The following is a 12,410-nucleotide window of genomic DNA, read 5'->3' as shown; positions in this document are numbered from 1 at the left end:
CACTTCAAGACATGGTTTCTTGTGTACTGCCCACAGTGGAACCCCAAGTTGGTGCAGCCACCAGTAACCAGCTGTGCTGCGGGTAGCGTGGGTCAGAAATTAAAATCACTGGCAATCCGCCTGGCCCAAAAATCCCTGCGACTTTACGAGGGGCTTCCATTTGGCGTGCATTCAAGGGGCCTCAGAGAGCGCATGGAACAATGGAATTCAAAGGCTGGCGGCGGAGAGGCGCTGACAGAGTTCCTGGGAAACGCGCGTCCTGCATAAACTCTGACGGGTTTACGTCTTCACAGGCCGACGCCGCTGCTTCCGCGTTAAAGCCGCTCTCGCTTACTTCTCAGTAAACGACTGGAAAGAAGCAGGTGTGATGTTCAGAGATGCATTTTATTTTCGAGAGCGCGGATCCTTCAAAGGGACAACAAGGAGGCCGTTTATGTCGGGAGAATTTTAACCAATGGCTGGCATCCCTGATGGCTCCCTCCTGGCTCTGGGCTGCTCCCGCTGCACAGCGCCAGCCCCCCCGCCGCAGACGCCGGCGGGCTCAGGGGATGCAACTTTTTCTCTTTGGAAGTTTTTTTGTTCGATACGACGGCTCCATATGATCAACGTCGCCTCTCTGTGAGGGTCCCCCGGGGGGGGGGGGGGCAGAAAGCTGACTTCCTTCTAGCAGACTCGCGCCGGCACACACGGCAGAGTGCACGGCCTTTGCGTGAACTTGAGATAAAAGCTGCAGCTCTCCGGGTTTGAGGACGGGCGTGGCTGCAGACTGCCAGGCGCAGTCTGTTCTGCTAATTAGCTGCATGACCTTGGGCCGTGGGGCAAGGGGATGTCAGCGTTAGTGGGAACTTGGAGCCGCCTCACCTCTCCAGCCTGTGCTTTGCGCATCTCCAAGTGAAAGGGGCCAGCCCCCCCCACCCCATGCGAACACTGTTCTCTGTTCTCTGGCGCCTCCTGAGCAGCCCCTTCCTGCGGAAGGGAGAGAGGCTCCTTCCCATTTCCAATCATTTTTAGGGACCAGAACGTTAAGCCCAACTCGCTTCCTACCTAAGGCTTTACGGTGTCTTCCTCCTCGGTTCTCCTCTCTCCTTCCTTAGCTGTTGTCAAACCCTGCTACGGCCTTCCCGACTGCGGCCGAATTCTACTGCCCTGTCACACCCCCTGCTCTCCACATTCCCAGGGGTCTCCTTCCTGCTTCACGTGACTTCCGCGGCCCCCACCCCAGGCAGTTGGCAACGGGGCGTCCACGAATCTCAGGAACCAGCTCTCCTGTCTCAGGGTCAGCGAGCACTCAGGGGAGCCCAGGCTCCCTCACCCAGGGTCCGGCCAGCCAGGGTGGGCCTGCTGAGCTGGGACCCTGGGCCTCACTCTGCACAACCAGCTTGAAGCCAGGGCTTTTGAGCAGGGGTTCTGGAGCCAGAAGATGCTATGGCTTTGACATCTGCCCTCTCCAAAAATCCGTGTTGCTAGGAGGTGCACCTTAACATGACCGGTGAGGTGCACCCAATCCAGTTTAGTGAGCTGTGACCTTCAGAAGGTGCCCAGGTCTAAAAGGACCAGAGAGGCAGCAAGCATGACACCCACACCCTATGTCAGAGTACTTGGGTTTGATTCCTGGTTCCGGCTCCTGATTTCAGCTGCCTGCCAATGCATACCCTAGGAGGCAGCAATGATGGCCCCAGAAACTGGGTCCCTGCCGCCTGTGTGGGAGACCTGGATTGCATTCCTGGCTCCTCAGCCTTGGCCATTGTGGGCATTTGGGACGTGAAGCAGTGGATGGGAGCTCTTGCTGCCTCTCAAACTAATAAATACAATTTTAAAAATAAAGGGCTGGGGCCAGCGCCGCGGCTCAATAGGCTAATCTTCCGCCTTGCAGCGCCGGCACACCGGGTTCTAGTCCCGGTCGGGGCGCCGGATTCTGTCCCGGTTGCCCCTCTTCCAGGCCAGCTCTCTGCTGTGGCCTGGGAAGGCAGTGGAGGATGGCTCAAGTGCTTGGGCCCTGCACCCCATGGGAGACCAGGAGAAGCACGTGGCTCCTGGCTCCTGCCATCGGATCAGCGCGATGCGCTGGCCGCATCGCGCCGGCTGCGGCGGCCATTGGAGGGTGAACCAACGGCAAAGGAAGACCTTTCTCTCTGTCTCTCTCTCACAGTCCACTCTGCCTGTAAAAATAAATAAATAAATAAATAAAGGGCTGGATGAAAGTCACGAGGCCCTTTGGCACCTTCTACCTTGTGCCCTGCAGGGCACCCGGCCAGCCTTTGCCAGGCACTGCTGGCACGCGGGTGTCAGGCTCACCAGTCTCCAGCGCTCTGAGCAGCAAGTCTGTAGGTTGTGGCAGCTTGTCCAGCAGCAGGAACGCACCGAGAGGACGTGGGCTCAGACGGGAGTGTCACCACTCGCCATCTGCACACTCGGGCGAGTCACTTGAAGGCTGCAGAACTGGTAAGGGTGCCAGACTTGACTTTGTAAGTAGGAGCAAACAAGTTAACTCAGGCAAAGCCCTGAGCAGCCCCGTCGTGCACTGCTAAATGACACAGACGTGTTCTGAGAAACGCGTCATCGGGCAGCACGTCTGGCACTGCGGGAACACCGTAGGATGTGTTCACACAAGCCAACATAGCTATGACATCACGGGGTGGCACGGTCACACATGTCATGAGGCACCGACACATCACCAAGCACTGCGTGACTCCCTGGCACGCGGGAGGCCTCGGCGGCCAGCAGCTGCTGCTGCCTGTTCTCCCCGGTGCTGCTTATCCCCGTTGGGTCCTGTGGCTGAAACCCAGCCCAGACGTGGGTGCCGGCTTAGGTGTATCTAGCTGAGTCGCTCCAATTCTTTTTTTTTTTTTTTTTAGGTATTCTTTTTAAAATATTTTATTTTATTCATCTGAACGACACACAGAAAGAGAGAGAGAGAGATCTTCCAAACACTGGTTCACTCCCCAGATACAATAGCCAGGGCTGGGCCAGGCTGAAGCCAGGATCCAGGAACTTAAATCCAGTTGTCTCCATGAGCGGCAGAGGCCCATCACTGCTGCCTCCCAGGTCTCCATTAGCAGGAAGCTGGGAATGAGAGCGGAGCTAGGACTCAGGCCCAGGCACTCTGACACGGGACACAGGTGTCCCGAGCAGCGTCTTAACCACCGTGCCGAATGCCTGCCCTGCCTTGTCCACTTTGCCTCCAGGGACCCGTCACCCCTGCTTGCACGCACCCCAGATCCCCCGTGCCGCACTTGCCGGGGCTGCCCACAGCCGGCACACCCAGCGGCCTGCCCTCCCTACCTGACCTGCTGACGCTCCCACTGGAGCACGTGCAACCTGCCCAGCTCTCAGCCTCACCAGCTGCCCGCTGCCGCCTACAACAACCCAACCACAACCTCCAGGTTCGCGGCATGCACTTCTCTCGTTTTTTTTTTCCATCTCCTGCCTTACTTTTTCCTGTCTCGGTTCTCTTCTACCATTTCAGTGGCTTCTGTTTACTCTTACCAAAAAAGCCACTTTTATCTCTGGCTTTCAACTCTGTTCTACAGGATTCCCCACTTCTAGGAAGCTTCCAGCATTAGGTGCGATCGTTCCTGTGTGCTTAGCACAGCTTACCCTCTGCCTCGTGCGGCCCCGTGTTTCCCACAGGACAGCCTCACCCACTGACCTCTGCACCTTAGCTTGATGGGGTCATGCCATAGAGATCGGCCTGCTCCTACTCGAAAGTCATCCCCCCCCCCCCCGCCTTGACTCAAACCCCAGTTAGAAACAGCCCAGACCTTGCCCAGCCTCTCTTGCACTGAGGGGGAGCCAGTGCCACATGCTGACCAATGAGGAAGACGGAGCAGCCCCCGAAGGGTGCACAACTCTCTCCCTTGCCTCTAAAACACAAGTCCTTGTAAAGAAAGAGCCCTGCACCTTCACGTCCATGCAAAAACAGGTGATGCCCGGGGGCCTAGCAGCCGTCACACAACAGCAAGGCGCGTGCTAAGGATCGGGTGCATGAGGAAGGGAGAGGCGCCGCCCCTCCTGGCTCCATGGGGCTGCCCCGGCGGCGGGGCCTCTGGTTTCTGAGACAAAGCCTTTCTGCTGAAGCCTGCTGGCTCGTGGCGTTCTCTGCTGCTTGCAGACCAGCGCAGCCCCGCCTGGCAGCACACTTCCTGGCAAGCCAGGGCCCACTGCGGCCCAGAAGGAACACGCAGCCCACGGAAAGCCAGACTCCCATAATCCTGGGCAGGCAACCTTAGCACAGGGTCTCAGGAGAGACGGCAGTGATCTGGAATGGATACAAGGAGTGCAGTTCTCAGGGCAGGAATGCGAGACGTGGCCAGTGCAGGCCAAAGGCAGGCAGGCCGCTGCCAGAGGAAAACACGGGCCGGAGGTCCCGCTGTAAGCCCCGGGGACGACGGGGCCCCGAGAAGGCTGCGCGCGGGGATTGTACAGTGAGAAACAGCTGCACGTGGTCTTCCTCCAAGTGTGGACTTGGCTTCCTGGCACACCCATTCCTAAACCCTCGGGACTTCTGACGTGCTAGGGGTCTCCGTGTCTGCTAATCGGATGACTGACGGCTGGGCGCTCCTGGGCGGGCTCAGGATGAAGGTTGTTGCCGAGGAAACCAACCACTTGATTCAAAGTCTGGAACTTTCGGTCCTGCCCACCAACATCTGCAGCCCCCTGCTCCCCAACCTCCGGGGAGGGGGGACGGGTTGAAGGTTGAATCGATCACCAATGACCAGTGATGTAATCAATCATGCCTCCATAACCCCAGAGGACCGGTCCTAAGTGCGTCCAGGCTGGCGAGCAGGAACGGATCCTCGCACTGGGCGGAGCTCCTGAGCTGGGCCCCTCCCGCGCCCCACCCTGCATAGCCTTCACCTGGCTGCTCTTCTCCAGTGAATCTGCAGTGCAGTGCTTCCCCGAGCTCTGGAGCGCGCTAGCCCGTTAGCGGAACCTGGACAGGGGCCGCGGGAGCCTGGTTTGTAGCTGGTGGGCCAGCAGCCCAGGGAAAACCACCTGGCGCTTGCAACTGGCGTGTGAAGTGAGCGCAGTCTCGTGGGACAGGCTCTCGAGCTTTGGGACTTGATACTAACTCAGGTGGAGAGCGTCCGTCCGAGTTAAACCACAGGACAGGCAGCGGGGGTCCACGGGACACGAGCTCGGTGCGTGGGGACAGCCAGGTGTGGAGCCAGCAGAGACGCGATGGGCATCCTGAGAGCACCAGAAGACGGTCTTCACGGGGCACAAACGGGGCCCTGCGCGGGTTGGCGCATTTCTCTCCACAGCTACAAAACGACCCATGTCACGCCCCGTGAGATGGGCTTTCACAACACCTGTGACGGCATGCCCTTTGGGCCGCTGGCCACACAGGTGTCCACACGTCAGTGGCCCCTACCCTCCACAGGCTGCAGCTGTGGCTGGAGTTCGAGGCCCTGCTCTCCTGGCACCTCCTACAATTGTATGGCTCCTACAGCCACACAATTCCTGCATGTCAGCCACCGTGGTGCGAGATGCTAAACACACTGCCTGTCTGAACCTCCACGCCGCTGGCCCCTGCACCCGGAGGGCCTGTCCCCGCCTCTGCATTAGCCAGCAGCTTCCTGTCACAGATGACAACAACCTGCTTCCAGCGGCCGTCTTGATGCGAAGTTTCCTTTCAAACACGCGGTTTGAGGTGGGGTGAGCCTTCGAGACCACTTAGAGTTAACATGGAAGAGACGGGGCCCATGGGTGCTGAGCCCACTGCGGGGGTGGGGGTCTGCCCTGCGCCTCTACTCCCTCCTGCATCCCCTCCCCAGGGCTCTGCGCAGTGCCCACTGCCTTCCCTGTCCCTTGTTTCCTGTGTCCTCCTTTGCCGAAGTGACAGACAGAATGTTAACCACCCCATGCGGTCGTTACCTACTGCATACGCGCGGATCAAACTGCCACACTGCACCCTATAGATACAGACCATCGCTGCATGGCTGTAAAAGTTTCTTGAACTATGTTTTCCTTTGCTGAAAAGAAAGCTCCCTCTCCCAAGCTTTCTGCGCTCCAGGCTTGTACATCTGGGGCTCCCCAGAACCAGAACACCCTGCAGGTGAAACAGGCAACTTTGAGACCTTCTAGTTCAAACCCCTTGGGGAACCCTGGCCTAGACTTGCCCGCAGGCCACACAGCGAGTGAGTGGCAGAGGGGACGGGCGCGCAGACGTCCTGACCCCTGACAAAGGAGGGTGGCTCAGAATTGGCCTCTAAGGCACCTTCCGGCCACACTTTCTCGCTCTGGACTGCTCTGGTCTACTCTGTCCCCGCCTCCTCAAGGAGTCACAGGGCTGCAAACCAGAGGCAGAGGCTGCCACAGCACAGGAACCAGTACCTGGCTCCCGAGCCGGCTGCCTGGGAATGGATCCAGCTCTTGGAGGGCACTGCAGGGTTAGGAGGGGCGATCATTTCCAATGCCTAATTGAGCTTAATGACCAGCCTAATTAAGCCTTTTAATGGCAGGGTGGCCGTGGCCTTGGCTCGTGCCCCTAAGTGCAGCAGGCATCCTCTGTGCTCACCTTCTGGTGACTGGGCAGCCGGCTGGTGCACAGCTCTGCACATAGGTAACCGATGCAGGTTAGAAAGCCTAAGTCACGCACTCAGGCCCTGTGACGATTCTCACAGGTACAACATGTTGGAAGGAGGGCAAGACAGCCCTCAGGAATGCAGACCGAGGCTCCACCCTGTGCAAAGGTGCTGTGTACCAGGTGTCCTGGGGCATAAGAACAGCAGGCAGGAAGCCCAGGGGAGCAGGACTCCTGCAGTCAGACTCACCTGGGCTGAAGCCCTACCTGGCTCCTTACTAACTCTGGGACTTCGAACAAGTTACTTAACCTTCCTGAATGCCGGCTTGCCCATCTAGAGGGATAATAGCACCTACATCATGGGGCTGTTCTGAGGATAAATACAATGGTGTCCAGCGCAAAAGTCAGAAGACATGGTGTGTGTGTGTGTGTGTGTGTGTGTGTGCGTCTCTGCTACTTGGGTATGTGTCCTTAGCCACACCACAGGAGGGCCAGGTAATTCACGTGGGCTGTCCACAAGAGGTTCTACACCCTGGCTGTACAATATGTTCCCAAGGATGGAGCTGCACATTTTATAAAGATTAGAGCTATTTCTTAAAAAATCAGGAGGTTGCAGGGGCTGGCGCTGGGCGTTCTCTGCTGCTTGCGGACCATTGCAGCTGTGTGGCAGATGTAGCAGATGCTCCTGGCTCCTGGCTCCTAATCAGCCCGGCTCTGGCTGTTGCAGCAATTTGGGGAGTCAATCAGCGGGTGGAAGACCTCTCTCTCTGTCTCTCCCTCTCTCTGTCTGTAACTCTACCTCTCAAAATACATAAATAATAATTTAAAAAAATAAAATAGAAAATCAGGAGGTTGGGGCCAGCATTGTGGCACAGTGGCTAAAGCCACTGCCTGCAATGCCAGCATCCCATATGTGCACCAGTTCATGTCCCAGCTGCTCCACTTTCAATCCAGTTCCCTGCTAATGTGCCTGGGAAAGCAGCGGACGATTACCCAAGCGTTTGGGACTACGCCACATATATGGGAGACCTGGAGGAAGCTCCTGGCTCCTGGCTCCTGGCTTCAGCCTGGCCGGTTGCTGGCCATTGCAGCCAACTGGGAAGTGAACCAGCGGATGGTTCTAACTCTTTCAAATAAATATATAACTCTAACTCTTTCAAATTAATATCTAAATCTTAAAAAAAAAAATGGGGTTGAGAGTGGCAAACAAAACAAAACCCTAAATGTCTACCCACAAAGGATTATTATGGAGTATAAAAACTGAGCTCAGTCTGTCTACATGTACCAAAAGAGCCCCAAGGTCTTAAAAAGATTTTTTTTACAACACATTTTTACTTATTTATTTTCATCTTTTTGAAAGGCAGAGAGACAGAGAGAGGGCAACCTTCCTTCTGTTGTCCAGTCCCCAAATGCTCACAACAGTCGGGACTGGGTCAGATCAAGGCCAAGAGTCCAGAACTCAATCCAAGTCTCCTATGTGGGTGCTGGAGACCCAAGTACTTGAGCCATCACCCGCTGCCTCCCAGGGTGGCCACCAGCAGGAAGCTGGATCAGAAGCGGATCCGGGCACTCCAGCACAGGACGTGGGTGCCCCAAGCTGTGACCTAAGCCTCTGTGCCAATTCCTGCCTCTCCAGGACCTTGTACTTCTCAACGGAAAAAAAAAAAAAGAGGTGAAGAACCCATTTAACCTGACCTTACTTATGTAAAACAAGTAAGTAAATGAAAAGACAACGATTTCTGTCAGCCTCTCTGTTAAAGTGAACTCGGGAGTCTAAGGAACAGCTCCGCGGTCACCTGCAGGGAGACGCCTAGGACTGCGGCGTCAGGTAAATTCTGTCGTCTCGCAATTTTTACATCACTAAGTGTTTCTCAGTTTACTTGTACAACTAAAAGGGCTTCTCAGAGCTGCTTCTCAGAGTGACTTCCCCAGCAACGGTGGGCTTCAAACAGACCCCACCCGGCTCTGGGATCTGACAGGAGATTGGATGAGAGAGACTCTTAACTTTCTGGTTGGCAGATCCTTGTAGTATGTGTCAGTCAGAGAAGCAAAGGAACATCCCATAACGACTGCGTCCTTGGCTACTGCAATGTGCAGGATTTTTCTGGGGCTGCTCTTTTCCCTCCTGACCCTCACAGACCCTCTGACTCTCCAATAACCCTACTCAGGTCACTGGAGAATTTTCACTTGTGCAAAACCAAAATCTAGAAAGGGCTCAAGTCAAAGCCTGCACAGGACATGCTGGAAACCCATGCTAGTACCACTCTTGGTTTTTTATTACAATTAAAGTCAAGGGTAGCTTAATTTATTTAGACAGGGTAGGACCATGGCATAGTAGGTTAAGCCTCTGCCTGCAGCACCAGAATCCCATAGGGGCACCAGTTCAAGTCCCAACTGCTCCACTGCAAATCCAGCTCTCTGCTAATGGCCTGGGAAAGCAGTGGGAGATGGCCCATGTGCTTGGGCCTCTGTACCTGTATGGGAGCCCTGGAAGAAGTTCCTGGCTCCTGGCTTCAGCCTGGCCAGGCTCCAGATATTGAGGCCATTTGGAGAGTGAACCAGTGGTTGGAAAACCTTTCTGTCTGTTTCTCTCTCTCTCTCTCTGTGGTAACTCTGGGTCTGAAATACATAAATAAATATTTAAAAAAAAAAAAAAAAAAGGAGAGGTTAAGGGCTGGAGAGGAAGCTGGAGTAGGACCTGTGGGAGGTGAGGACCAGAACTTGTACTTTATAGGTACTTGTACTTGGCAGTGTTGTGACCTGTCACAGTGCTGGCCAGCAGCACAAATTCCACTCAGGCCCTCAGAAGCAGAAGGCCTGGGCTGTCCACTCACTGGGACACATGCAGAAGCAACAAGTTTATCTCAAGTTGGCACCTTCCAGGCAGAGCAGTGACCTGGGCCACCTGTCAGGAAGCCTGTTCCACTCTGCAGAGGGAAAGGACGGGGCTTCTGGGGGCAGACTGCCTGCCTTCAACTGAGAAGCACACGACAGAAGTGCAAGATTCTCAATTATTTCATACTTCGCCATTTGCATAACTGAATTGGTTTAGTGACACTAGACAAGCCATCCAGGCCCTAAACTGCAATTAATATAACATAGAGGGCCCGGGGCTGTGGCGTAGAGTGAGGCTGCCACCTGCAGTGCCGGCATCTCATATGGGCTCCAGTTCAACTCCCAGCTGCTCTACTTCCAATCCAATTCTCTGCTGTGGCCTAGGAAAGCAGTAGAAGATGGCTCAAGTCCTTGGGCCCCTGCACCCACGTTGGAGACCCAGAAGAAGCTCCTGGCTCCTGGTTTTGGATCGACACAGCTCCAGCCATTGCAGGCAACTGGGGAATAAACCAGCAGATGGAAGACCTCTCTTTCTCTCTCTCTCTGCCTCTCCTTCTCTATGTAACTCTGACTTTCAAATAAATAGATAAACATTTTAAAAAAAATACATAACATAGGACATCTCTGCTTGCCCTGCATCCAACATCCTGTATGAGCCCCGAAAAATCCTCCATGAGAAAAACCCTGATGCACTGCATACGTCCTCCCTAGCCCAGGGGCTCTGTCTGTGCCACACCGGAAGCCTCCGCGATACTTCCCAAGGCTCATGCCTCGGCTACTCCATGAATAAACACCGGCTGCCTGGGAAAATATCACACCCCAGGTCCACTCAGGACTCTGATCTCACGGAGGCAGGAAATTCCTGAGTACCATGCGCCACTGAAGACGAGGCAGATCTATCCTCAAACAGGGCAGAAAGAAATACTGTTCAAGAAAGCAGAAAACACATGTTACCGTTTGTGTGCGTGATGGGGAGGGAGACTTATTAACCTGCATTTTTTGTCAATGCCAGGAGAAAAAAGAAACCCGCCTAGCAGTGGCCGCTTCCAGGAAGGGAAATCTGGCAGCTGAGGAAGTCGGGAAGGGAGAGCGCACTGCGGTTCATAAGCCACCGCCCTTTCTACCTTCTGAATCCTACTCCATGTCTGCTTCTTATTTATCTAAAGACAAACAAATGAAAGTAACTTTAACCAGGAGTTCTAAAGTTTTGAAGCTGGCGCAAGGTACACAACGACCCAAACACCCATCTCCACATCCTACTCAGTCCTCTTGAACTGATCCACGTTTCTCAATGTAGTTAGGTTTGAGCTCTGCTCCATCAAAGGGCAACATTCTACCCAAAAGGGCCCTAGCAGAGCTAGACGTGGGTGTGTGTGCCAGCCAAGGCACAGGGCTCTGTGACACTGTCCTGCGGTGGACAAATGCTTGATCTTTGCGAGGAGGAGTGACTTTGGAGGGACCTGGCACTGCTGCATGTGGCAGGGGCTGAGTGGGAAAGATCAGCTTGGCTAAGGGCTTCACAGACTGTTCTGCCAGGATCCACCCATTATGCTCACTCCTCCCCACCTGCCAGGGACCAAAACAGATGAAATCAACTACTATAAAACAAGTTTTTGTAGACAAGAAAGGCCACCACCTGCAACACCAGCATCCGTACTGAACACTAGCTAGAGTCCCAGGTGCTCTGCTTCCGATCCAACTCCCTGCTAATGCCCCTGGGAAGGCAGCAGAAGATGGCCCAAGTGATTGCCCCTGCCACCCGTGTGGGAGACCCGGATGGAGTTCTTGGCTCCTGGCTTCAGCCTGGCCCAGAACTGGCTGTTGGGACCATTTGGGGAGTGAACCAGGAGGTGGAAGATCTCTTTCTGTGACTCCTTCTCTGTCATTCTGCCTTCTCCCTCTCTCTCTATAACTTTCAAATTGATAAATAAATCTTTTTTTTTTTTTTTTAAAGGGAAGCTAAAGTCTTTTTTTCTGAACTCACTGTGTCTAGCAAAACATATGGAGGAAAGGCATCGATGCAGGTCAAGGTACATGGTGATGAAGTGACACGGGGGGTTCAAGCACGCAGCTCCCTTGAGCATCTCCAAAAATAATAAAAAAATAATAAATAAATAAAAATCATAAAAAGAAAGGGTTAAGGATAGAATGAGTTAGGCTCAGCCCACATTTCCCCCTGCTTCCGTGAGAATACTTATTTTCACTAGTTATTTCAATGCACATACATAGTCTGGGCACTGTTTATTTCATCTCCAGTTCTTACTGAACATATATGACTTCCAGTAATACACAATGTAATTAAATTCCTATGATGGTGTATTCTTTATGTTCATTAACATAAAAATGTAATCTAGTTCTTTCATACAGATTTTTTTCTTAAATTTTTTTTTCTTCATTTGAAAGGCAGAGAGAGAGAGAGAGAGAGAGATCTAATTTTTTATCCACTGGTTCATTCTCCAAATGCCAACAATGGCCAGGCTGGGCAGGCCAAAGCCAGGAGTCAAGAACTCAATATGAGTCTCCCTCATGGATGGCAGGACCCCAGCACCTCAGCTGTCACCACTGCCTCCCAGAGTGCACATGAGAAGGAAGCTGGAATCAGGACTGGAGCCAGGAATCAAACCCCAGGCCCTCTGACTGGGGACGTGGGCATCGCAAGTGGCATCTCAACTAGCACGCCAAATGCTTGACCATCTGTCCAGATTCTGAATGTTGAGAGCTTGAGAGCAAAGCAAAAGATTATTCTTTGGGAAGCCAGCACAGAACAAATGTAAGGTATACTTGAAAAATGTGATGTTGCTTGGCCCTAAAGTCTTTTTTTCTGAACTTACCGTGTCTAGGAAGACACATGGATGAAAGGCACCTATGCAGGTCAAGGTGCATGACGATGAAGTGACACAGGGGTTCAAGCACGGAGCTCCCATGAGCCTCTCTGAAAGCCACAGAAATAGGGACCTGGTCACTGGAAACAGGTGCACAACTAGTTACCCAGGACCTTCCTTTCTCAATCACTTCACATGGGACTGCACCATCTGACTTCAGCCAGGCT

General features: G+C 53.8%; 1 protein-coding gene across 6 annotated transcripts in view; it reads right to left on the bottom strand.

The window, feature by feature from the left end:
• The window catches only part of IFT43 (intraflagellar transport 43), a 103,015-nt gene that overhangs the window by 46,212 nt on the left and 44,393 nt on the right, over positions 1–12,410 (bottom strand). Inside the window, exon 4 of one of the 6 annotated variants that reach the window (XM_089322414.1) lies at positions 11,749–12,293. The exons of the other annotated variants lie outside the window; for them this stretch is intronic. Within the exon in view, the coding sequence (XP_089178540.1) occupies positions 12,101–12,293 (193 nt within the window). The 3' untranslated portion in view covers positions 11,749–12,100. Of the gene's footprint in view, positions 1–11,748; positions 12,294–12,410 lie in introns of those variants that run through there. 6 annotated transcript variants of the gene reach the window in all.

Source organism: Oryctolagus cuniculus, chromosome 20 (assembly GCF_051225735.1).
Source record: "Oryctolagus cuniculus isolate XC-2025 breed Fujian yellow rabbit chromosome 20, ASM5122573v1, whole genome shotgun sequence".
Lineage (NCBI taxonomy): Eukaryota > Metazoa > Chordata > Mammalia > Lagomorpha > Leporidae > Oryctolagus > Oryctolagus cuniculus.
This window is presented reverse-complemented; position numbering and strand designations above follow the sequence as displayed.